The following is a 26,207-nucleotide window of genomic DNA, read 5'->3' as shown; positions in this document are numbered from 1 at the left end:
TGTACAGTGATTTACCTGATAAGACAGACCCCAGAAAAATACTTTATGAGAGCTTTTATACTTTTATAAAGCTGTCTATAATGAAAATTAATTAACTAAGGATTTTTTTGCCCTGCCAGGGTGTGGCCGAGTTATCCGGAGTGCCGGGTTATCGAGAGCCGAGTTTTCGAGGTTCTACTGTATTAAAATCCCATAAATTTCATTCATTTGAAATAAGTGACATTTCACATTTATTGTTATAAATGATGTCCTTGTCTCAATTCCTATGTGATTTATTTATTAAATAAATCATAGCTAAAGACATATGTTTCAATTCATATCTTTAGCTTTATGATGGACTTAATTTGTTAATAAGCACATTTGCTTTCTGTAATTGGTATAAAGGTATAAACTAAACATTGTTCTAAACCAAATTCATAAACTCCAGTCCTCATTGAATTTTTGAACACTACTTGGAGACTCATGATTCAATTTCCAAGTTGTGACAATAAAAATTTGAAATTCTGTTAAACTTCCAAGAAAAGAATCAATAATTTACAGACCTAATAAGCTCTAAGTTATTGATTAGAATTTTCTGTATTCAATTTGTTTGTATATATATCCTAAGCTTCTTGTAACTGTTTTGATGTATGCCTTTTTGATTCAGTTAATAATTTACAAAAATATTCTACAAATAAAACTAGTTTATTTACAATGAAATCATATAAATACATGCTAATGATTATTACAGTTTGTACTTGACTTCTCTACTTACTTTTTTTTATTGTTGGCTTTGATGCACTTATAAAACTGGAATTATAATAGATGGAAAGAGATCAAAATATCACTTACATTCAAAATAGCATTTTGATTAATGCCAACTGCTTTTGACTATATACAACCCATTTGGAAAGATTTTTTCCCCTATTTAATGCTCTGTGTGACAAATATCTAATATAGTTATACCGTATATACAGCTTAAAAGAATACACTGTGTCATTAATTGTTCAAGCATAGAAACAGCAAGATTAAAATGGCTGTTAAGATAATGCTAAATGCTGTTTGGCTGGATTTATTTATTAGTATGCCTCTCTCGTCGAGATTTATTCTTCCAGACAGGAAGAAAGATTGATTATTAGGCATACCAACAGAGGAAGGATACAGTGCAATCACATCCTTCATGGCCTGTCTTGCTGCCTGACTGAAACTGCTGTCACCAGTTGTTAACAAATCAAAAATACAGGCATCAAAATAAAAGTCTGTTACATTAAACTCTCTACACATTTTGGCTGCCTGTTGGACGGTTATTGTGGCTTTACCGTTTTTTGTCACTATTGGAATCCACTGGTTAGGAAGAGAAAACAGACGACTGTAATCTATTCTTTCTTGTTTTGGACATCCTTTAGCACACAATTCGAAGGAATCACTTCTTCCATTCTGGATGGCAACTTCTTGAGGAATACGAATAGCAAAAGTAAGATAATGTCCTATCTGATGCAAAACTATTCGAGTAGATATATGTCTTATGTATATTTCCACATGACGTCCTGGTACTTCTTCTTTAATTCTGACATTTTTATCTGGCCCACTGCTTTTTGTACCATCAACAAATACACTGGGCAGGAAGTCAGTCTGAGCTACATATGTTTTCTCAGGAGTACAAGGAGAATGCTCTCTAATGATGATGGTTACCTAATAAAAAAAATTAATAAATATTAAAATTTTTATTGTAATAGCTTGGTTTTCATGTATTTTGTGATTTGATATTTACAATCATTTTTCACATTCACAAAAAATAATGAAACAGATAAAATTACAATAAGTATTGAACTATTTTATTTGTCAATATGTTTAGGGCAATTTGTGTTGTCAATTGTTAGTACTACTTATGTGGTTTATCTTATAGTTTCTCATATTTTTATAGCAAGTACAGTTGTATAAAACACAATATTTATTATACGCACAAGATTTTCAAAAAGTCGTGCAACCATGGGAAAACAGGTTATTCATTCAATGCTTATTCTCTATTTCAAGTTACAATGGTTTTTACACTAGAAGAACACACCTTCATTTTGGGACAGTACATCCATAGTCATGGTAATGTACAGACAAGTATTAATAAAAACTGCTCTGAACAAGTCCCCATAAAACATCTGTACAATAAATTCAAATTAATTGGTAGTGTTAAGGACACAGAGGTCTGGTAGAACAGGTGACTGATACTGAGACATTCCTGGAAATCTAAAGTAATTGTCTGATTACAGTAGCATATCTACCAGGAGTGCTAATAAAGCACTGAAATGCAAATTGCACCTGCACTACTACAAAATTAATGATGTCAATGAATTGCAATCAAGAGATCCTTAGTAATGTTTAGCATATCACTGGTTTTTGGAATTGATAACACTACACAGAGGAATTGCATAACTAATACTGGATAGACCAAGCTTGGTTCTTCCTTGATGGGTATGTTATCTTTGCATACAACACATAGAAAATCTGTCCCATCAACAACTATTCATCACATTCTATAATAAAACAATAAATAGTGAATATTACTTTAGATGGTGCAACAGTTTGTGGCCACTCAGAAGAGAAATTACAGAACACATGTTCCAAGATTGTATGATATCCTAAAATATACTTATGGCCCTAGATAACCTGATTTGAATCTCCCTAATATTTTTGTGGGGTTACTATGCATACAACAATGATCCAACTTCAGGCCAATATTCAAATCTTTGCAAATGACATATCTGTAGAGACCTTGCAGAAAGTTTTCTGCAACATGATCAAATGCATTTAGTTCAGTGAAGATCAAGACAATGGTAGTTTTCAGTATCTAATTCAGAAATAAACAATTACCCATGCATTGCCTGAGTTTTGAAGACCTTACATTATCCCAAGTTAGTTTTCTAATGTATTCTAATTCTAAGGGGATTTAGAAATTCTTAGAATCAGTAATTTGGCTTCACCATAACTTATTTTTTTTTATCACACTATTGATCCATGAACTGCTATCAGCCATGACTGTGATAGCAAGTTGCTTTGGCAATTTGGTGAATAGAAAAAGGTTTGACATTTTTTTGAACTTGTTTACAAGCACCAAATTTTAAAATCTGGTAACCCTTATTTGGTGTAGTGTTTATAGACAGATTTTTAGTTTTATTAGTTAGTGAAAAGAAAAGAAAAAAAAATGTCTTGCTGCCTGACTGAAACTGCTGTTACCAGTTGTTAACAAATCAAAAATGCAGGCATCAAAATAAAAGTCTGTTACATTAAACTCACTACACATTTTGGCTGCCTGCTGGATGGTTATTGTGATTTTACTGTTCTCTTTCACTATTGGAATCCACTGGTTAGGTAGAGAAAACAGACAACTGTAATCTATTCTTTCTTGTTTTGGACATCTTAATATGTCATCTAACAAGAAGGCTAGCAATTTAACTTTGTCTTCAAGGGACATTATCCTTCCTGCAAATAATCTGAGTTATGGGAGTTATGAAAATTGTATGAACTTTCATGGTATACGAATTACCACAAGAAACAGAAATTAAAAATAAAAACATTTACAAATAGAAAAATTGTGTGTATTTTCTAATCATATATTTTTTCAGTCCAATAACCTTAATTTTCTAATATATTTCTCTTTTCCATATTTACAACAATTTTTCAGAATATAATAACTGGAAATATGGAGTTTCTACTTTAATTTGATACCTAATGATATTAATACTTGCTTTATTTTTTAAATGCAAAATTTTTTAATAGTTGATTATTTAAGAGTTAATATTTCAGATTAAACATTTTCAGCCTAGAACATATCCATATTTTAAATTAAGTTTCCTAAAGATAGCTACATGTTATATTTATAATTTAGTGCCTGTAATATAATTTACTGATAATTGTAATACACTATGATAAAAACATCATAACAAATATGAATTATATAGCATATAACTTACATTTGTTGTTTAATTATTATGCATAATAATCTAAACATTTTTGTATTACAGTACTTCTGCACTTTTATTGTAAATGTTTCAGTCTTCCAGGACAGTTTTGTATTACAGTTCTCAAACTAAAATAATCAATCAGTCTATTCTCTTTTCAAATCTCTTAATTCACTAATTATATAATGCTGGCAAACTGTATTTCTTACAGTGAGAGCAAAGTTAGAGATGTATTAACAGCTTACAGACAGTTAAGTGTAGAAGCATTGTAGTCTTTCTTCTGACCATAAATATTTTTATACTTGCAAGAACATTAAGGAACATTTCTCAGTTATGAAGTGTCAGATTTATTACTTAAACAAGCTCTAAATCTCTTTGGTTCCTATACAACCTAAATCAAAATAATATAATACCCTTCATTATATATAGCTTTCTTCCATCTAATCACCAACTTCCCAATTTGTTGAAGAAGTGAAGCTTTGCCTTTTCTGAGACTGTAAGGAACCAAGTCCGAGTGTTATTTTTAGTTACTTTTTATTTTGCTTTTTATTCTATTTTTGTTTGGGGCTTATGTTTTGTTTGGACGAAGGTTTCCTCACCACTCACCTTAGAAACTTAAAACAGAAGAAAGAAAAAAAACCAACTCACCAACAAGAAGAAGCGCCATAGGAAAAAAACTCACGCACACTTGTGCTCCTGAGCGGAAAAAAGTAAGTCCGCACCGAGAAGAGGGGGGAGACCCCACAAGCACAACTCAGGAACTTGCTAAACCTTAGAGTAAAACATCCCACTAAACATAGAGTAAAATATTGTCAGAAAGAATAATGTAAAGTGTTAGAGAGTATTGTTGGGAAATAGGCTGCCAGGCAAAAAGGAAAAGTTCAATGTTAGAGATAAGTATGTAAATGAGGGGAGTGGTCTTGGTCAGAATTGTGATGTCACCTCATAGTATAAAGATCGTACCTCAAGCAAAGATGAACGAGGTGAGCTTCTGTTACCAATGAGCGTGGTGAGCTTTGTAGCAGCGAATAAGAGAGGCATCCGATAGCGATAAAGTTGTTCCAAGGCGTTTTGAAGTTATTCGATTTGTGGATCGAAGATTGGAGAGTCTTGAGAGTTGAGGAAAAAGGTTCCTGGCATACTGAGGTGACGGTTAGGACCTTAGTTCATAAGACTTGTTGTACATAGGTTAAGTCTTTGAATTTTTTGTCGAGTTCCAAAGGGAATAGATTTAAGCTAGCAAGTAGATTGATTTGAGTTTTGTCGGGTTAATTATTATTGTTGATTTTCTTTGAATAAATTGTTGTTTGATTGTTACTAATTCTGTACATAGTCATTATTAGAATTATTATTAAATATTGGATTGCTTTTTGACTAACTTTGTCATTGTTTCTTGTGGTGCACGCTTAAAGTTCAGGCCTGGCACATTAATCGCGAATCCGCATAAAGTACCCATTAGGTAACGGCTATTTCCGGCACACAGTTCGTGTCGATAATTGTTGTAAAAGGCATAAAAATAACTTAGTACTTAACAAGACTCTGAAAACACTTGCATGAAATTGGCAAACTACTGTATTTCATAAAAGCATTTCAAAATCACTGTCATTTTGCTAATGTTTACATGCTAAAATTATTATTGATATGAGATATTTTTGAAGTTGACATCTTCAGATTGAAATTTTGCAAACCATTGACAACACTTATGAAAATACCCCAAGTGAATGGAAATGTTCTTGATGTCCTTTTTAGTCTGAGCTGCATTCAATCCTTTATGAAAATCATAAAATGAAATAACCACACACCACCTCTTGTCTACACATGTATGGTGGAAATCACTTAATTGGAAGGTGCACTGAGAAATGGACATTTCATAGTTGACATCCCAATATAAGTAGTAGTATTCTCTAAATTTAAACCTGAACAAATTTGTCAGGAAATTTTTAAAATACAGTGGAACCCCGGTTAACGATCAAATCGGTTAATGAACTTTTATTTTGCAAAAATTTTCTCTCAGATAACGAATGTAACGGTATTTTGTGTCAAATTTTAGTTGGTGTTAAGCATGCACGAGTTAAGCATTGCTTTTCTGAGTGTTTGTGCTATACTTCTTTTTTCAGTTTTGTGATTTATATATTTAGTCAATATGGCATCAAAGAATGAAAAAAGTCATAGTGGCAATAGAAAACAACAACGCAATATAAACAACAATGCGCTATCGCATTTGAGAAAGATTTTGCTTAAAAGAGTAAGACAATCAACTTTAAATCAATTTCTTGTTCCTTATGGAAAGAGTTTGTTTCTTTTTTAAGTTATGGCAACGCGATCTTGGGCGATCTGACTAGGGGGAATGCCTTCTGGGAGGTGTNGCGCTATCGCATTTGAGAAAGATTTTGCTTAAAAGAGTAAGACAATCAACTTTAAATCAATTTCTTGTTCCTTATGGAAAGAGTTTGTTTCTTTTTTAAGTTATGGCAACGCGATCTTGGGCGATCTGACTAGGGGGAATGCCTTCTGGGAGGTGTTTTTAAGGGAAACTGGCCCCTATTTAGGTGTTACAGACGTGGAGAAATCCCGGAAAACTCCACATGGCCAGCCTGTCTGAGCGAAGTGTGAACCACGAACGAACTCCCCTCCCCATGTTCAAGGTACGAAGACCACTTAGCCACTGGTGGGTTTTTTTACCGAAAGAGACTTCAACTCGAAGAATCTTCCGATGTGTTACCCGTTACTTTTTTAGAGGGGATTCCTCTTCTAAGCATTAAGGTTCGTATATTGCCACTTTTCTGCCACCAACTACAACAAACGATGGTATGTACAGTGCTATTTTATTAAACAAAGTTTACATGTTTGTTGCTGTAATGATAGATACTATATTCTATCATTCCTACATTTTCATCAAAGAAAATTACTGTATATTACAAACAAAATGACAAAAATTTCGGAGACTAGAACGGATTAATTGCATTTGCATTAATTTCTATGGGAAAAATTGTTTCAGTTAACAAACGGAGTCGTGGAACGGATTAAGTTCGTTAACCGGGGTTCCACTGTATTTGCAATTTGTAAATTTTAAATAAAAAATTATTGTAAAAAAACAAAGTGGATTTGAAATGAAAAGCAGCATGATCCCTCATCAGTTACAATTTGTTAGGAGTGGTACCATAGAGAATTTTAAACAAATTGCTGTTTGCTTCCTGTCTTAAAAAGAAAATACACTATTGTACAAACATACTTGAAATTACCAGTGTGGTTCAATAAAAAGGGTTTTAGCGCTAATTATTTTAAATTGTTATTAATTCTGTACCTAGACAAAGAATAATTCTTGCTTACAAATTTCTAGCAACCAAAAATGAAACTATGTTATATATCTAAAATTATTAAAATATGAACAATTAAAATAAAATTAACTATAATAAACATAAAAATTCTGGATTAAACATTCAAAATTGAAAGAAAAAGACATTTTGAAGCTTCAAACTCCAATAATGAATTATAGAGTATTCTAACAACAAGGCATTAATCAATATAAACAAAAAACTCACACAAGGTTAGCGAGTTATTTATAATAAAGAATTACAAAATATTTTCATCTGTTATCAATATTGTTAATAATTGATCTTCCAAGTACATAAATTTAATAACTAAGACAGATAACAATAAAAACAGTGAATTTAGAGAAATTTAGCAGTTTAAATTTTTTCACTTACTCTTTCAAACATTTCAACTGAAAATAAGTTGTATTATATAATTTATATACATCATGATAAAATAAAATTTTCAAATGCTTTCCGGTTAATTAAAATCTTAACTATTATAATATATTACCTTGCTTGTTGCAGTAGCAGCACCATCTTTAACAACAGCACTATTTGTTACTTGAACAGCAAGATAGGAATTATCAATAAGAGGCCATGCTCCTAATACTCTACATGTCTGAAATTCATTGTGAAATGTCCTAAGATGTGGATCTCCAAATAGTCCACAGTGACTATAAACAATGTTGTTTTGGAAACGTCCTTTATATGTACACTGAGTAGCAAAAGTAGGTCTTGGTTTAACTCGGCCATTATAAAATGGAGGATATTCGGGTCGTCCATGAGCAATAATATAAGAACAATTAAAATCATTACTCCACTGCATCACTAAAGATAAAATAGAGTGATATTCCAGGTTACCACGGCAACTACGTGCCGTGGCCCTGATGCACTCTGAATAGCTTCTCAGTACTGTGCAATACTGATAACTTGGACCACGAGTTATATGTTCTGAAGCAGTAGCTCTAGCATACTCTCTAGAACACACTTCCACTTGGCATGAAGATGAAACTGAAACAAAAAATATAAAATTGAAATCAGAATATAATTCTAAATGAATACAGTAATATTCATGAAATTAACAGATTAAAATTTACTATAAGTGCAATACCATCTATTAATTCACTTATCTACAGTCTCAAACTCTCGTTCATTAACATATTAGTCAAATTATAACTTGTTAAATCAAACATCAAGTAGTAGTGTTTATCTTAACCAATTCCATTGTGAATGTTTTATATTTTGTATAAAAAGAAGAAAAATTTTTTTTAATATATAAAAGATTTTAGAGTTAAAGCACTCAATCTTTACCAACTTTGAGGACAAAACACTACAGCTAATGCAGTGGTGTATATTTATTACATGATATTATACATTATACTTACATGATGTTATATCTGTAATGAGATTATATTATTTAGGTTTTCACTTAAAAAAATGAAAATTTTTTTAGAGAATATCCATAATCAATTAAATATAAGTCAGAGATATATTTCAGAACAAAGTTACATGTTCTGCAGAAAAAAAATGGATGAAAATTTTCAACTTTGCTAAGAAAATTCTGATGGATAACTTGAAAGTTTTGTAAAATTTGTGACCAATAAAAAGAGAAAGATCCAAAATGCTCTACATTTATATTTTATGGCAAAGAAAAGATTTAACTAATCAAAGTTTCTATGTTTTGATTTAAAATTGTAGTCCTTTTTGAAAATTTAAAAAAGAAACATCATCTATTCAGGTANTCTTTACCAACTTTGAGGACAAAACACTACAGCTAATGCAGTGGTGTATATTTATTACATGATATTATACATTATACTTACATGATGTTATATCTGTAATGAGATTATATTATTTAGGTTTTCACTTAAAAAAATGAAAAATTTTTTAGAGAATATCCGTAATCAATTAAATATAAGTCAGAGATATATTTCAGAACAAAGTTACATGTTCTGCAGAAAAAAAATGGATGAAAATTTTCAACTTTGCTAAGAAAATTCTGATGGATAACTTGAAAGTTTTGTAAAATTTGTGACCAATAAAAAGAGAAAGATCCAAAATGCTCTACATTTATATTTTATGGCAAAGAAAAGATTTAACTAATCAAAGTTTCTATGTTTTGATTTAAAATTGTAGTCCTTTTTGAAAATTTAAAAAAGAAACATCATCTATTCAGGTAATAGTTAAATATCATATAATTTTAACTTCAACTTAATTGTCATAATTTAGATACTATAGAGCTGGGCAATAAGTGTGTGCAGTTTTAGATGATAGATGATGGTAAGCATTATGAAAAGCAACAAACTTCTGTTTAAATTTTGAAAGCATGTAACAGTTTGAAATTGACATTTCAACATTACTTTTTTTAAAAAAAGCATTAAGATTGGTTGTGTTTTGTGTGTTTGATGTCAGTTGAAAGATGGATAAGCATTTTTGGTATATTATGCTTTTTTATTTTAAAAAAGGAAAAAAACATGGTGCAATTCTATGAGCAGTAAACTAGAACTTTTCTATAATAAGTTTCAGACACCTTTCTCTGTTTTCTAGCAATTTCTTTAATTAATTAAATAAAAGAATTAATAGTTTCAGCTATTTTAAACGGCCTTCTTCAGGTTAAGCTTAATAAGACGTTCCAATTAATTAAGCTTAACCTGAAGGCGGCCATTTAAAATAGCTGAAAATGTTAGTTCTTTAATTAAATTAAATTGCTAGAAAATGAGAGAAAGGGATCTGAAACTTATTATGAACATGTACAAATCTGTAAAAAGATGTATGTTGTGAGGCTGTCTTGAAAGAACATATATGCCAAAAGTGTTTGAGATTTCATTCTGGAAATTTTTCTATCCAAGACACACCATGCTTGTGCCATCCATGAGTTCATTTTGTTGGTATCATTATCAACACCAATTCTCCAAGGCACATGGGCGTAGCCAGAGTTTTGTTGTGGGGAGCCTAGTAGAGGCCAACCTAACACAAAATTGAATTATTTCAAATTATTCATAACATTGGGCACAGTGGACCTTTTTTTTTTTTATTAGTATTCAAAATTTTTAGCTTTAAGTTTTTTGTTGTTTCCAAATCGGCTTAACACTTTTTCGGCTGTGATTTTCTGGGGGGCACCAGGTTCACTGGGGAGGGCCGTGCCCATCCAGGCTCCCCCCTCGCTATGCCCATGCCAAGGCATTCTCCAAATATCAAAATTGAGTGTGGAAAACCACCTGCATAAACTTAGCTATGTTTAGCAAGCTAAATGTTTGGGTTCTGCACAAATTGACTGAGAAATCTAGAATGCATTTCCATCAGTGATTCACTATGAAAATGTGAGAAAGCAATTCATTTCTGAAGCAGATGATAACAGATGAAAAATAGATCATGTACAACAATGTTGAGTGCAAACTATTATAGGAGCTGCATCACAAACCACTTCAAAGGCTTCATCCAAACAAGATCATGCTCTTAATTTAGTGGGACTGGAAGGGTGTCGTGTCCTATGAGCTACTTCCAAAGAACAAAACAACCAGAGCAATAAATTTGGCATATAACTGATCCTTATGATAAACTGAGCTCAGTTATATATCCTATGTGGTAGTGTCCAACAACTGTGGATATGAATGTACTACCAAGCAGAGCATACCAACCAATACAAGCAAATGTGCATGTCCTAAGTAACTGCATTTAGTATGCAGCAACGGTACTTATGGGTTAAGAGGATGCCAGTTCAATGGGGATGCACGTTTTAACCTAACCTAACCTATTCTAATAAATTATCATAATTATTACCAATCAAATTATTAGAATAGGTTAGGTTAGGTTAGAACATGCGTCCCCACTGTTTCCTTTTGTTTGCTGGAATCAGAGGTGAGCCGCCCTGTTTAGAAAATCTTTCTCTTTACATAACACAAACGTCTTCTCTTTATCCGAGATTAGAAGCCGTAGATTGTTTGCTTCTAAGTAGCGTTTTATATTATGGCTGTTGACATAATTTCCTCTGGTGTACATGAATTGCGGTTGTGATGTAAGTGCTGAAACAACAGAAAGTTCCATATTTGGGAACTTGGTTGAGGCTTGACAATTCTTCAACGCCGCTAGGGCCGCCGGGATCATGTCCGATGTGCTTGGACCACTTGGTGGAGGAATAAACTTGGGTCCTCTTTGTATAGTTTTGAGGATCTGGATTGGCACTTGCTCACCTGTATAATTGTAGAATGGGGTTGAGTTTGGACGTTTGCGTTGTCTTCCTGATGAACTTAGAAGCCAAGTTAACTTCCTGTTGGATTTGCTGATCTCCTTCTCGGCAAAGGAAGTTGCAATACTTTGCAATTTTCTCAATTGGAGATATAGACTTTCAATTGGAGATATTGGGGCTACCGACTTTCTCAACCATTCCTGTGCAGTACTCTTACAAGAGGTGAGCCGCCATGACAGTATACTATCTGGACTTTAACCGGCAAATAGGCGATATCTATCATCCTAATTAATTTTTTTTTCATTTTTACAACCTTATCAGTACATTTTCTTCTTTTTAGATTTAAATTTACTAGTCTATTGTTATTTTGATATTTTCATTCAAAATCGCGACTTTGGTCGCTATTTCCGACTGGTGTCCTCTTAACCCATAAGCGCAGCAACCACCAGATGATACTTCTACATGAACATACAGGAAGCAGCTACAAAGCAAGTTTGATCGCTGCTTCCACTGCTCATGCTTTCAAAAAATACAAATGGTGAAATTCACTGAATTGACAACATTTATTACAAATATTGTGTGTCTTTTGCCTGTAAAAACAATATAAAAAAACTGTTTTCCATGGTAAGCATTTGATGAAGCAATGGNGAGAAAGGGATCTGAAACTTATTATGAACATGTACAAATCTGTAAAAAGATGTATGTTGTGAGGCTGTCTTGAAAGAACATATATGCCAAAAGTGTTTGAGATTTCATTCTGGAAATTTTTCTATCCAAGACACACCATGCTTGTGCCATCCATGAGTTCATTTTGTTGGTATCATTATCAACACCAATTCTCCAAGGCACATGGGCGTAGCCAGAGTTTTGTTGTGGGGAGCCTAGTAGAGGCCAACCTAACACAAAATTGAATTATTTCAAATTATTCATAACATTGGGCACAGTGGACCTTTTTTTTTTTTATTAGTATTCAAAATTTTTAGCTTTAAGTTTTTTGTTGTTTCCAAATCGGCTTAACACTTTTTCGGCTGTGATTTTCTGGGGGGCACCAGGTTCACTGGGGAGGGCCGTGCCCATCCAGGCTCCCCCCTCGCTATGCCCATGCCAAGGCATTCTCCAAATATCAAAATTGAGTGTGGAAAACCACCTGCATAAACTTAGCTATGTTTAGCAAGCTAAATGTTTGGGTTCTGCACAAATTGACTGAGAAATCTAGAATGCATTTCCATCAGTGATTCACTATGAAAATGTGAGAAAGCAATTCATTTCTGAAGCAGATGATAACAGATGAAAAATAGATCATGTACAACAATGTTGAGTGCAAACTATTATAGGAGCTGCATCACAAACCACTTCAAAGGCTTCATCCAAACAAGATCATGCTCTTAATTTAGTGGGACTGGAAGGGTGTCGTGTCCTATGAGCTACTTCCAAAGAACAAAACAACCAGAGCAATAAATTTGGCATATAACTGATCCTTATGATAAACTGAGCTCAGTTATATATCCTATGTGGTAGTGTCCAACAACTGTGGATATGAATGTACTACCAAGCAGAGCATACCAACCAATACAAGCAAATGTGCATGTCCTAAGTAACTGCATTTAGTATGCAGCAACGGTACTTATGGGTTAAGAGGATGCCAGTTCAATGGGGATGCACGTTTTAACCTAACCTAACCTATTCTAATAAATTATCATAATTATTACCAATCAAATTATTAGAATAGGTTAGGTTAGGTTAGAACATGCGTCCCCACTGTTTCCTTTTGTTTGCTGGAATCAGAGGTGAGCCGCCCTGTTTAGAAAATCTTTCTCTTTACATAACACAAACGTCTTCTCTTTATCCGAGATTAGAAGCCGTAGATTGTTTGCTTCTAAGTAGCGCTTTATATTATGGCTGTTGACATAATTTCCTCTGGTGTACATGAATTGCGGTTGTGATGTAAGTGCTGAAACAACAGAAAGTTCCATATTTGGGAACTTGGTTGAGGCTTGACAATTCTTCAACGCCGCTAGGGCCGCCGGGATCATGTCCGATGTGCTTGGACCACTTGGTGGAGGAATAAACTTGGGTCCTCTTTGTATAGTTTTGAGGATCTGGATTGGCACTTGCTCACCTGTATAATTGTAGAATGGGGTTGAGTTCGGACGTTTGTGTTGTCTTCCTGATGAACTTAGAAGCCAAGTTAACTTCCTGTTGGATTTGCTGATCTCCTTCTCGGCAAAGGAAGTTGCAATACTTTGCAATTTTCTCAATTGGAGATATAGACTTTCAATTGGAGATATTGGGGCTACCGACTTTCTCAACCATTCCTGTGCAGTACTCTTACAAGAGGTGAGCCGCCATGACAGTATACTATCTGGACTTTAACCGGCAAATAGGCGATATCTATCATCCTAATTAATTTTTTTTTCATTTTTACAACCTTATCAGTACATTTTCTTCTTTTTAGATTTAAATTTACTAGTCTATTGTTATTTTGATATTTTCATTCAAAATCGCGACTTTGGTCGCTATTTCCGACTGGTGTCCTCTTAACCCATAAGCGCAGCAACCACCAGATGATACTTCTACATGAACATACAGGAAGCAGCTACAAAGCAAGTTTGATCGCTGCTTCCACTGCTCATGCTTTCAAAAAATACAAATGGTGAAATTCACTGAATTGACAACATTTATTACAAATATTGTGTGTCTTTTGCCTGTAAAAACAATATAAAAAAACTGTTTTCCATGGTAAGCATTTGATGAAGCAATGGTCCTGCTGCCATTTTATAAAATGTCCATTCCAGATAATGGTCACTTGCCAGCTGGAAGCATGTACAAAGATTCTTTCTGCCTGCAGTTGCTGCTACATAGGATGCAACCTAAGGTGTACAATATTCAGGTGATATCACATTTTCTGTGATTTAAGTCACATGAAAAGTATCATCATCATAGAGGAAAAAAATCATCACAGTTTCAGATTCAGTGTTAAAAGTTATTATTTATTTTAAGTAAAATATGATTAGCAATTGCTGCCCAGGATTGTGACAATGTTACAATATGTAATTTTTCTTTAATAGTTAACTTTCAAAGAACAAATATTGTATTTTTGATATTGAACTGTCACACAACACAAAAAATATTTATTAGAAGACTTATAACAATTACAGGAAATTTCTCAAAAATGGAATAGAAAAGTTAAACAGTGTTCATTACTTTTTAAATATACAAAGATTATTTTTTTAAAAATCAGAAATTAATTTTCAAATTTAGGTTTTGGACTTTATGAAATCAAATTATAACTTGATTTCATATCATCAAAACCCAATCAAAATATTTTAAAGAAAATTGAAGATAAAACTGACTACAAAAATATACACTATCAATTCACTATTGGTTTGATTCTGGTGACAGTTGCCCAGTAAGCTGAAAAGTTTGATAAAATATTTCTGCTGGAAGAGGCTAGAATTACTACTGTATTGAATAAATGAATGCCTTTATTAAAGAATTTTTGAATAAAACTAACTGCAATGAAATATAGGCTAATATCAAAATTTTATAAAAAGTTTATTAAAAATATTGCAGATAAAATTAACAATACCAAGGGTATATTTCATGTTTATAGATAATATTAACTATCATTTTCCAATATCTAAAATTATCAACACACCTAATTTGTGCATTTCTATATAATGTTGACTGAAAGAAATATTTATCAACAATTAGATAACAATTTCATTATAAATGTAGTTAATCTTTCGGATATGACTAATTGGAAAAACAACAGAATTAAGAAGAGCTATCAAATATGTGAAATATAGACTATAACTAATTTTAAAATTTATTGTTAAATAAAAAACATTATCAAAAACAATTATTATTACACTCTACAATATTATATTAAACAGAATACTTTCAAAGTTTATAATGAAAATTTTAAATGAATTACATAAAGTGAATGACAGCATAAAAATATCTATAAATTGCTTAAATCAACTGAAGCTAAAATATAACATTTGATAGCGATTCATTTAAATTCTAAAATTAATTTAATTTTTATTATTTATTGAAGATATAAATTTAATGCTGATACTGCACATATTGTACTTATGTTTAATAATTAAATGTCTTTCATAAGTTTTTAACTTAAAAGTGATGATTGATGATTAAAGTTTTGATAAATAATCACAAAATTTTAATACCTGAATATCAGATTGGTCCCTTTCCAAAGTGACCAAACCAGCTCNTAACATTTGATAGCGATTCATTTAAATTCTAAAATTAATTTAATTTTTATTATTTATTGAAGATATAAATTTAATGCTGATACTGCACATATTGTACTTATGTTTAATAATTAAATGTCTTTCATAAGTTTTTAACTTAAAGTGATGATTGATGATTAAAGTTTTGATAAATAATCACAAAATTTTAATACCTGAATATCAGATTGGTCCCTTTCCAAAGTGACCAAACCAGCTCTAATATTATACGTAAAACTACCAAATAAATCAATTTGGCCAGCAATCACTAATGTTTTAGTTAATGGTAACAATAAATCCACATTTTCCAGAGAAAATTCCAAAGACTACAATTAAAAAATTTAAAACTTTTGAGATGTAGAGAGTAAGTAAGTCACCAAAAATGATAAATTTTATGTCTAGCAATGATGCATATGAAAATTCTGTTGTAATAGCAGAATTTTTGTAAAAGTATTAAATGTTCAAATTCTTATTTGTATTAACTACGTACCAATAATGACAATTCTATTTGTAGTTAAATTTTTTAATTATAAATATGAGTAGCCACTGAATAGCCAATATTTAAAAAACTATTGGCTACTCAGTGGTACTTTTTAGTGCTATTTGCATTGTGATATTTTGTGATGGCACCTTGGAAAAAGGATCATATTCTTTGTTAGCAGATGGAATTGATGCTATTATCAAGTGTTACCAGTGAAGAATGATAACTTAATTGATCCTAGTTGTAGAGGTTGTTGTAGAGGTAAAAATTAGATTAAATTTTTTTTCCCTTGAACAACACAAGTTTTAGTCAAGTTATTGAGTTGAGTTTCCAGGACACTATGATTTTAAAAAAAAAAAAAAAAAAAATCAGTAATTAGCAAACACAATAGAAATTAGAAGTAGATAACTTGTGATTTACTCTTTGTGGATCTATTTTCATTCAATGAAACTGTCTCAGGATAGATTTTGAGATTGTGAAATATATTAAATTTAACATTAAGTCAATCCAACTGAAAAATGATAAATTTGCTTTACTTTCCTCAGATGTTGAAAAATATACTTGTGTCAGAAGGAAATGTATTTCCATTTGACATAATATAAGACTATAGACTGAAAAATATACTTTTCTGGAAATATGCTAATGGAAACACTATACACAAATAAAAAAACAAATTACTTGGAATACAATTATGATATTTTATAACAGTATGAAATATGGAGTAGAAGTCTTAGATCAAACAGTGAGAAACTTCTTAGTAAAAGCAAATTTTCATAACTGTCACATTATATATCAGTAGTGACAGTTCTTATAAATAATATATTAGAAATCTGAAAATATCAGTATATATATAAACATTTAAAATGAGTAAAATGATGAAAAAAATAACAACTTAATACATATAATCCATATGAATTTTCTTTTATGTGTATTATAAAATTAAGTGTAAAAACACAAAAATAAAAGTTTTGATTTCAGAAAGTTTATGAGTTAATTCTAATTAAAATGTAATGATGATATAAATGTACTTTCATAGAAAAAATATTTTTTTTTTATTAGTTTTATAAAATGTTTGTGGAACCAAAATGAGTAGTAACATAGATTCTTTGAAGCATACAGTAGCAAGAAGCAATTTAAGTATTTTTTAAGAAAACGGCTTGTGATTACAATTCTAGATAATTATATATACATATACTATATTAGCCTGAATATAACGTGACCCCAAATTTAACGTGACTCCGAAATTTTCATAAAGATATTTAGAAAAAAAATAATACTCATAAAAGAATTCAAAGAAAGTAAAATTCAATCAGATAAGCATTTATTTAGGTAATTATAGCTAATAATACAGGTTACATTCATGTCAATAAAATTAAGTAATGTAAAACAAAATTAATATTACGTAAGTAACAATGTTTATTCAGAATCTGAACTGTTTTCAGAATGAGAACTTATTGATGTCACATTGGTATCATCAGTATTTTCATTCACGCTTTCAGTCTCCCACAAAATGTCAACTTCCGTCCCATTTAAATCATTGGAAATGCAGCATTTCTTGAAACCTTTAACTATCAATTCAGGTTCGATCTTCTGTCAGGCAGTCACAATCCATTCTCCTAAAAGAGAGACTGAGGGTTTTTTATTTTTCCTAAAGGTGTCAATGGATGATGGCCCGATAATAGCCAATTGTTGCATTCTTTTCGAAAATTCTGTTTAAATGGTTTATTAACCACTACATCTAAGACTTGCAACTGAGAAGTCATACCACCCGGTATTATTACAAGATCAGAATTCAATGCCTCAATTTTTTCCTTAACACTTGTCGTAAGGTGGCTTCAAAATGCATCAAGGACTAGCATGGAGCGGGAGTTTCTCAGAGAACCTGGCCGTTTCCCCCATATTACATTCAACCAGTCTAATACCAACTCCTCTGTCATCTAACCTTTTCCTTGGACCCGAAAAACAATTCCTGGACACAGCTTTTCTTTGGGCATTGTTTTACGTTTCAATATAACGTAAGGTTGAAGCTTTTGTCCGTCAGCAGTAACAGAAAGCATAACAGTAATTCTGGACTTTTCATAACCAGCTGACTTCAATAAGACCGTTTTTTCACCTTTCTTATTTACCGTAAGGTCGGAAGGCATGTCAAAATAGACTGGTGTTTGGTCTGCATTTCCCATATTTCCAAGACTCTAGCTGTGCTTTTTGCGTAATGATATAACATGGCACTGATAAGCCAACAATTTTTCATTAAAGTCGTCAGGAAGTTTTTGCATGAGAGTTGTCTGCCATCGTAGTGATAAACCATTCCTTTTCATCATTCTTCTACACCAACCAATACTTGCCTTAAAGTCCTTTCTAGGAATGTTTAAACTAACAGCCTCTTCTAATGCCTTAAATCTTATTACTTCACGGGATATTGGGCACCCTTCATTTCACTTTTCTATTACAAATTTTAACACTTGCTGTTCAACTTCATTAAACCTTCCTGTAAAAGATTTTCTTGAAGAATTTACATTCTTATATTTCCTTAAATCTTTTCTCCATAGGCGGATGTTTACTTCTGAAACTTCGTATTTCCTCGAAGCTCTCAAGTTCATTCTTTCTGCCTCGTTTGCAACCATAATTTTAAAATTCATATCGTAGGTTCTCCTGGTACCTTTATTTGACTCTTTGATGAGCCTTTTTTCTCAACACTACCTTTATTACTTGCACTCATTTTTTATGGGCAATAAAGAAAAAAGTAAAGTAACTGTCACTAGTCACTAGAGCAAAAAACAAATGAAACAAAACAGTTGCGTGAGACGTTAACAAGCAGAGACATAGCCTTACTATAGTAGCGCTATGCAAACAAAAGCGCAGGCCTACTAACTAGATCACATGGTTGTTTTGAAGTGGTCGGTCGAGCTAGGAATTGGTCGAACGTTCAGTCGCGTTTCAACCTCTGTAGGAAAATGTCCTTGTTTATATTACATTCCATTACTTAAACCCCGAATTTAGCGTAAATCGATTTTTTAACGGAAAATAAATGGTTGAAAAATATCGCATTATATTCGGGCTAATATGGTAATATATAATTTTTAATTTGTATTTAGCAATTTATTCAAGTTTTATCAAGTTTGGTTACAGAAAACATTTTAAATCCATAATAGTGAAAATGACCTTGAAAATATAATTAGTATAAATTAGTCATGGGCAACCCCAGCCTGCAAGGTACTAATGTGCAGTCCCTGCAATGTAATTTTATTTTCCTGTTTTCTGCTTGTGCCATTATACAATACAGTCAACCCCCCTATAACACGGGTTCCTATAGTTCGCATTCCTATATCACAGCGAAAAAATTGCGACAGGATTCGTACAAACATGCTAAAAAACTCCTATAATTTGGTAAAAGGTCATCGCTGACTCGTGTCGCGACAGGATTGCACAAACCTATGAATTTTCTTTTATGTGTATTATAAAATTAAGTGTAAAAACACAAAAATAAAAGTTTTGATTTCAGAAAGTTTATGAGTTAATTCTAATTAAAATGTAATGATGATATAAATGTACTTTCATAGAAAAAATATTTTTTTTTTTTATTAGTTTTATAAAATGTTTGTGGAACCAAAATGAGTAGTAACATAGATTCTTTGAAGCATACAGTAGCAAGAAGCAATTTAAGTATTTTTTAAGAAAACGGCTTGTGATTACAATTCTAGATAATTATATATACATATACTATATTAGCCTGAATATAACGTGACCCCAAATTTAACGTGACTCCGAAATTTTCATAAAGATATTTAGAAAAAAAATAATACTCATAAAAGAATTCAAAGAAAGTNTATTTATCAATCATGAAAAACATTAAACTATACTTGACCAGTAAAAAGATTAGATTAAACTATTACTACTAGTTTGCATATCATTAGCATATACTGTATTTAATTTAGTACCTAGTATACTTGTGGTTATAGAGTATATTAGTACTTAACAGGTTTAAATCCTGCAACTCAGAAAGAATGCATGTGGCCTGCCAAAAGCCTACAAAGTTCCCTTGAGGCCCACATATAGAAAGATTGCTCATCATTGGTGTAAGTGATAATGTTTTCAAAATTTTTATGAAAATGTTAAAAAGTATCTTAAACTTCTACAGATAGAAATATCTTCTCATTAACTATATACAGTGCTTTAATTTTTTACAGCATTGAAACTTTTTCCATGTGTTAATGCTATAAAAATTTTTATTAAACGGAAGTGTAATATTACAATTTCCTGTTTTAAGTAATTGCATTATGTAATATACAAGAATTATACTATTTTTTTATTTATATCAACATTTATGTAATTAATAGTGATTTTTATTAAATTCTTTTATTTTATAGCATAAAAATTGAAAACAATTCATTAACTACAAAGAATATTTAAAATATCAGTAATTTAACATCTGCTACTTTACAAAACTGGTTAACAATATAAATTAATAAAACACTGCAATAACCTAATATACCAGCAACAAAACATTTGTACTTTGTTTATAATTTGGAAGATATTATTACTTATAAATTAATAAACATATCTACTTAATAATATTATTATTATTAAGTAGATAAGTGTAGAGATATTAATAAAAACAGTGTATACAGTTTTGTAATAGTATGCTAAATATTAATTTTATGCCTTATTTGAGAAATACTAATTTAGATATAATCAAGATTTAAGAGTAAAGAATATGATCATAAGAAATTTGGAAAAGCACAAACAAACATTACTATAGTATATAATATTTTACAAGTTTTTTCATAACTTATTATTTAAATTAATTTCTTATAAAAATTTAAAATAGTTCTGAATTGGAAGTTTTTCTGCAAAACTTTGAAATAATGAAATGATAAATAATTAGTGAGATCCTGTTTTAATGGAGCATTATGCTAAAATACATCCAATTTGTTTTTATATGGTAGATAAATTCACAAAAAATTCATGTATAAAAAGATACTGTCCATTTGATGGAAGCTTGGTTCCATATCTTAAAAACCAACAATAATAATAATATAAATGAATTAATATAATAGGCTATGTTTAAATTTTTAACTTACTTATCAGCAAAATTTAAAAAATTTATATTAATTTGCACAAATTTTATTTTTTATTTGTCTTTTTCAACTAAACAACAAAATTTTTCTAACTTTTAACACCAAGTGGGATACAAAAAAACTATTCCATATTGAAAGAAAAGAAATTCTATATTGACACTTTCTATTTCTTTCAATATGGAATAGATTATTTATTTTGAGTCAAACTTCAAAAATACTGTAAATATTTTCTGACTGCTTCGGTCGCAGGATAAAGTCAGAATGAAAAACAGATTTTCACTCATTACATTCAAATAGGCAACATAAAAACTGCCAAATATTAAAAATTTATTTAGTTGAGCTTGTGTAGCAGCCTTAAATGCAAATTCTTAAAATTTTTTTATTAGAATAATAATAAAGTAAAAAGAGCAATTTTCTATATAAAAAAGTTTAAATATTTAAACATAATTTACAACATCTGTTTAATAATTAAATGTCTTTCATAAGTTTTTAACTTAAAAGTGATGATTGATGATTAAAGTTTTGATAAATAATCACAAAATTTTAATACCTGNTTAATGATGTCTCTAAAATTCAGCAAATTTTTCGCAAAAAATAATTTATCAGGAAGCACGTGAGTGCCATTCGATAACAATCTCCACGATGAAAGCAAGCTTAAGCAACGGCGTAGTCGAACGGTGCGCACTCGGTAAGTAATCCTACAATATTTTGTTTATAGCATAATTTATATGGATTATTCCCAAAAAATTATACGTATTTTGGAAATATTGAGTCGAATTAGTCTAGAATCGATTAATTTTACGAAAGAAACCTTTCAAACAGCCATAGTCCGTAAACTGCATATGTGCCTGGCTGTGATTGGCTAGACTCCTAGAAGCTGGATTCATAAAAATAGGAACGTATCTACCGTGTTATAGGGGGGAGTCGACTGTACTGTATTAAGCTAATATTTATCAATCATGAAAAACATTAAACTATACTTGACCAGTAAAAAGATTAGATTAAACTATTACTACTAGTTTGCATATCATTAGCATATACTGTATTTAATTTAGTACCTAGTATACTTGTGGTTATAGAGTATATTAGTACTTAACAGGTTTAAATCCTGCAACTCAGAAAGAATGCATGTGGCCTGCCAAAAGCCTACAAAGTTCCCTTGAGGCCCACATATAGAAAGATTGCTCATCATTGGTGTAAGTGATAATGTTTTCAAAATTTTTATGAAAATGTTAAAAAGTATCTTAAACTTCTACAGATAGAAATATCTTCTCATTAACTATATACAGTGCTTTAATTTTTTACAGCATTGAAACTTTTTCCATGTGTTAATGCTATAAAAATTTTTATTAAACGGAAGTGTAATATTACAATTTCCTGTTTTAAGTAATTGCATTATGTAATATACAAGAATTATACTATTTTTTTATTTATATCAACATTTATGTAATTAATAGTGATTTTTATTAAATTCTTTTATTTTATAGCATAAAAATTGAAAACAATTCATTAACTACAAAGAATATTTAAAATATCAGTAATTTAACATCTGCTACTTTACAAAACTGGTTAACAATATAAATTAATAAAACACTGCAATAACCTAATATACCAGCAACAAAACATTTGTACTTTGTTTATAATTTGGAAGATATTATTACTTATAAATTAATAAACATATCTACTTAATAATATTATTATTATTAAGTAGATAAGTGTAGAGATATTAATAAAAACAGTGTATACAGTTTTGTAATAGTATGCTAAATATTAATTTTATGCCTTATTTGAGAAATACTAATTTAGATATAATCAAGATTTAAGAGTAAAGAATATGATCATAAGAAATTTGGAAAAGCACAAACAAACATTACTATAGTATATAATATTTTACAAGTTTTTTCATAACTTATTATTTAAATTAATTTCTTATAAAAATTTAAAATAGTTCTGAATTGGAAGTTTTTCTGCAAAACTTTGAAATAATGAAATGATAAATAATTAGTGAGATCCTGTTTTAATGGAGCATTATGCTAAAATACATCCAATTTGTTTTTATATGGTAGATAAATTCACAAAAAATTCATGTATAAAAAGATACTGTCCATTTGATGGAAGCTTGGTTCCATATCTTAAAAACCAACAATAATAATAATATAAATGAATTAATATAATAGGCTATGTTTAAATTTTTAACTTACTTATCAGCAAAATTTAAAAAATTTATATTAATTTGCACAAATTTTATTTTTTATTTGTCTTTTTCAACTAAACAACAAAATTTTTCTAACTTTTAACACCAAGTGGGATACAAAAAAACTATTCCATATTGAAAGAAAAGAAATTCTATATTGACACTTTCTATTTCTTTCAATATGGAATAGATTATTTATTTTGAGTCAAACTTCAAAAATACTGTAAATATTTTCTGACTGCTTCGGTCGCAGGATAAAGTCAGAATGAAAAACAGATTTTCACTCATTACATTCAAATAGGCAACATAAAAACTGCCAAATATTAAAAATTTATTTAGTTGAGCTTGTGTAGCAGCCTTAAATGCAAATTCTTAAAATTTTTTTATTAGAATTATTTGATCACAAAAAATAAAATATTTAATACTAAAACACAATTAATTTCTATGAGGTAACTGTCAATTTTATTTTTTATTTAAAAAAAAAAATTGAATAAATTTGAAAAAACTTAATAATCTTTTTCCCAAATTAAAAATATGAAAACATGAATGCCTATGACTCATGCACCTATTAATCCATCAATAGTTACATATCAAACAGCAAATGAAATTCAGATCAATAATCATAATTAAAATATAAATAAGTAATATAAGTTAATTTATTTACTTTAGTAAATTAATTAGATGACATAAAATTACAAAAAATTATTAATTTTTAATTAATTTAATCAAACAATAAACAATATTAAAAGACTAATATTAAATTTAATAGGAGAACAATAAATCTTGATTTTTAAAAACTAATAAATATTTGTCAAATAAGAAAATTATATTTTTTGCTCTCGAAGATAAATTAAATATAATATTGCTATTAAGCATATTAAGTAATAGAAGTTTGAAACTGACATTACAAACAGATGTAAAAATAATATTCATCAACAGTAAGACAAAACATGTTATTTTATTTGTTATTTATACAACATAATCTACTTTATTTACATATTTGCAGAGTAAAATTAAAAAAAAAAACAAAAAGAAACATTAAATATATTTTTAAAGATTTTTCTAATCTGTCATATATATATAACCAATACAGTTTGATTGAACAAATTTAATTGGATAAAATGACAACACAAGTAAATAAATAATAACAATGTGTTAACATAACACTATAACTTTTTAAATGTAAATTTCAAAATTACACGCACGTGTAATACGAATTAATCAATTTCTAATGGTTAAATCTCATTTTATTTCATTAAAATATTTTATTAATATAAATATACATATAAAATTAACTTTAATTTTATTAATGCATTTACTTTAAATAAATTATTCGGTATTATAATCGCAGATGTTTTACCCGAAATTAGTGTATTAGGAATAAGAGAACGGAATAATTAAGTTATTAAAAATATATGGTATTTATTTAAGACATTTATAAAAGTCTTGTCCATTGGAGTTTCTCATTATCTTAACGCACGTGTAGAATAAAAACAATTGGAAATTGAAAGATTTCAAATATTTGCATAATGTAATAATAGATTGCACGAGCGTAATCGTTGAATAAACATAACATTAGTAACAAAGCACGGATCGACTACATTTAATTTCGTTATCTGCGGATAAATCAGACTTGTTTATCAACTTACCTGTCGATAAAGAGAACGTCAAACGGAAAAAGACGACAACGAAAAAATTGATGCCGTCGATTCGAGTTCCCATCACAGCCCATTGAATGGGGCTGCGAATTGATAGATTCTCTTAACGCGTACTTCGAACATCGAGTATTAAAATGAGATTATCAATCGAACGGTAAAAATTTCAGATAATCGCCACGGCCTCCCAACATGGCGACGGGTGGAGTTTTGACCCTGACTGTTTCCCTCCCTAAAGGGTGACCCAGGTGGCGTCTCTCATTGGCTGCTCGGCTTCACCTTGGGGATGCTTCCATCAACAATCGGGCACGAAACAAGTTCGAGAATGGATTATGTGTCAATAAGACTACGCTTCTTTCTTCTTCTTCTTTTGTCAACCAACAATCCGTCTTAAAACTTGTTTACCGCAAAGTTTCTTATTTGAAATGTTTTTCGTGCATTTCGATTAAAACGCTTTAAAGAAAGAAAAAAAGAATCTCTTTATTATAAAAACACGCATTTTTTATTGGTAATGATAGCAGTATTAACATTTAAAATCGTTTGCTTCTTCTTTTGCTATCGATGCGCCATCTGCTGATAAAAAAATACTACAAAACAATTGTTTTTTTTCTTTCTTTCAAAGTATTAAACGAGAAAATCTGCAGAATAAATTAAATTCTGCTCATTTTTAAACTTATAAACGCACATTAATAAATACCTTCGACTCTAATAATCTTACGGAATACCTACATACATACATTATATAATAATTTTGATATATACGAATATAATTATTTATTTATATTAATTTAAAAAATAGAGAGGTTGCGGCCGAAGTTTTCATCTGTAAAACGTGAACGTCAAACGTCGAGCGCCACTATCTTGTATGAAGAATAATATAATAGTGGCGCTCGACGTTTGACGTTCACGTTTTACAGATGAAAACTTCGGCCGCAATGTCGCTAATACTTTTTAAAAGATTTAAAAGACAACCACTAAATAGAATGTTTTCGACTATTTATATTGTGGTTTGTGTTTATTTGTGTTTTTGGAAACCCCGTAAAAATATAATAAAAGTATACTGTAAGGCATATACTTTTATATAAGGCATATACTAAATAGAAGGCAATTAAAATAG

The 26,207-nt window shown here is 30.2% G+C and overlaps 1 protein-coding gene across 1 annotated transcript; it reads right to left on the bottom strand.

Moving 5' to 3' along the window:
- Positions 1-665: 665 nt before the first annotated feature.
- LOC111614435 (repulsive guidance molecule A-like) lies at positions 666-25,638 on the bottom strand. The gene is made up of 3 exons (XM_023355812.1): positions 25,085-25,638; positions 7,758-8,257; positions 666-1,671 (listed from the first exon to the last, which is right to left on the bottom strand). The coding sequence occupies exons 1-3, from the start codon at positions 25,155-25,157 to the stop codon at positions 979-981; spliced, it is 1,266 nt and encodes a 421-aa protein (XP_023211580.1). The 5' UTR covers positions 25,158-25,638; the 3' UTR covers positions 666-978.
- Between the last annotated feature and the right edge of the window lie 569 nt (positions 25,639-26,207).

Source organism: Centruroides sculpturatus, unplaced genomic scaffold, assembly GCF_000671375.1.
Source record: "Centruroides sculpturatus isolate CEXI.00-Female unplaced genomic scaffold, Cexi_2.0 scaffold1980, whole genome shotgun sequence".
Taxonomy (NCBI): Eukaryota; Metazoa; Arthropoda; class Arachnida; order Scorpiones; family Buthidae; genus Centruroides; species Centruroides sculpturatus.
This window is presented reverse-complemented; position numbering and strand designations above follow the sequence as displayed.

What these genes read in the sequence shown, in the direction of transcription:
- LOC111614435 (XM_023355812.1), bottom strand. Translation starts at nt 25,157, where the DNA reads ATGGGAACTCGAATCGACGGCATCAATTTTTTCGTTGTCGTCTTTTTC. An exon ending in GACGTTCTCTTTATCGACAG is followed by an intron (nt 8,258 to 25,084) that starts GTAAGTTGATAA and finishes TTTTTGTTTCAG; the next exon opens with TTTCATCTTCATGCCAAGTG. An exon ending in CTGCTACTGCAACAAGCAAG is followed by an intron (nt 1,672 to 7,757) that starts GTAATATATTAT and finishes TTTTTTTATTAG; the next exon opens with GTAACCATCATCATTAGAGA.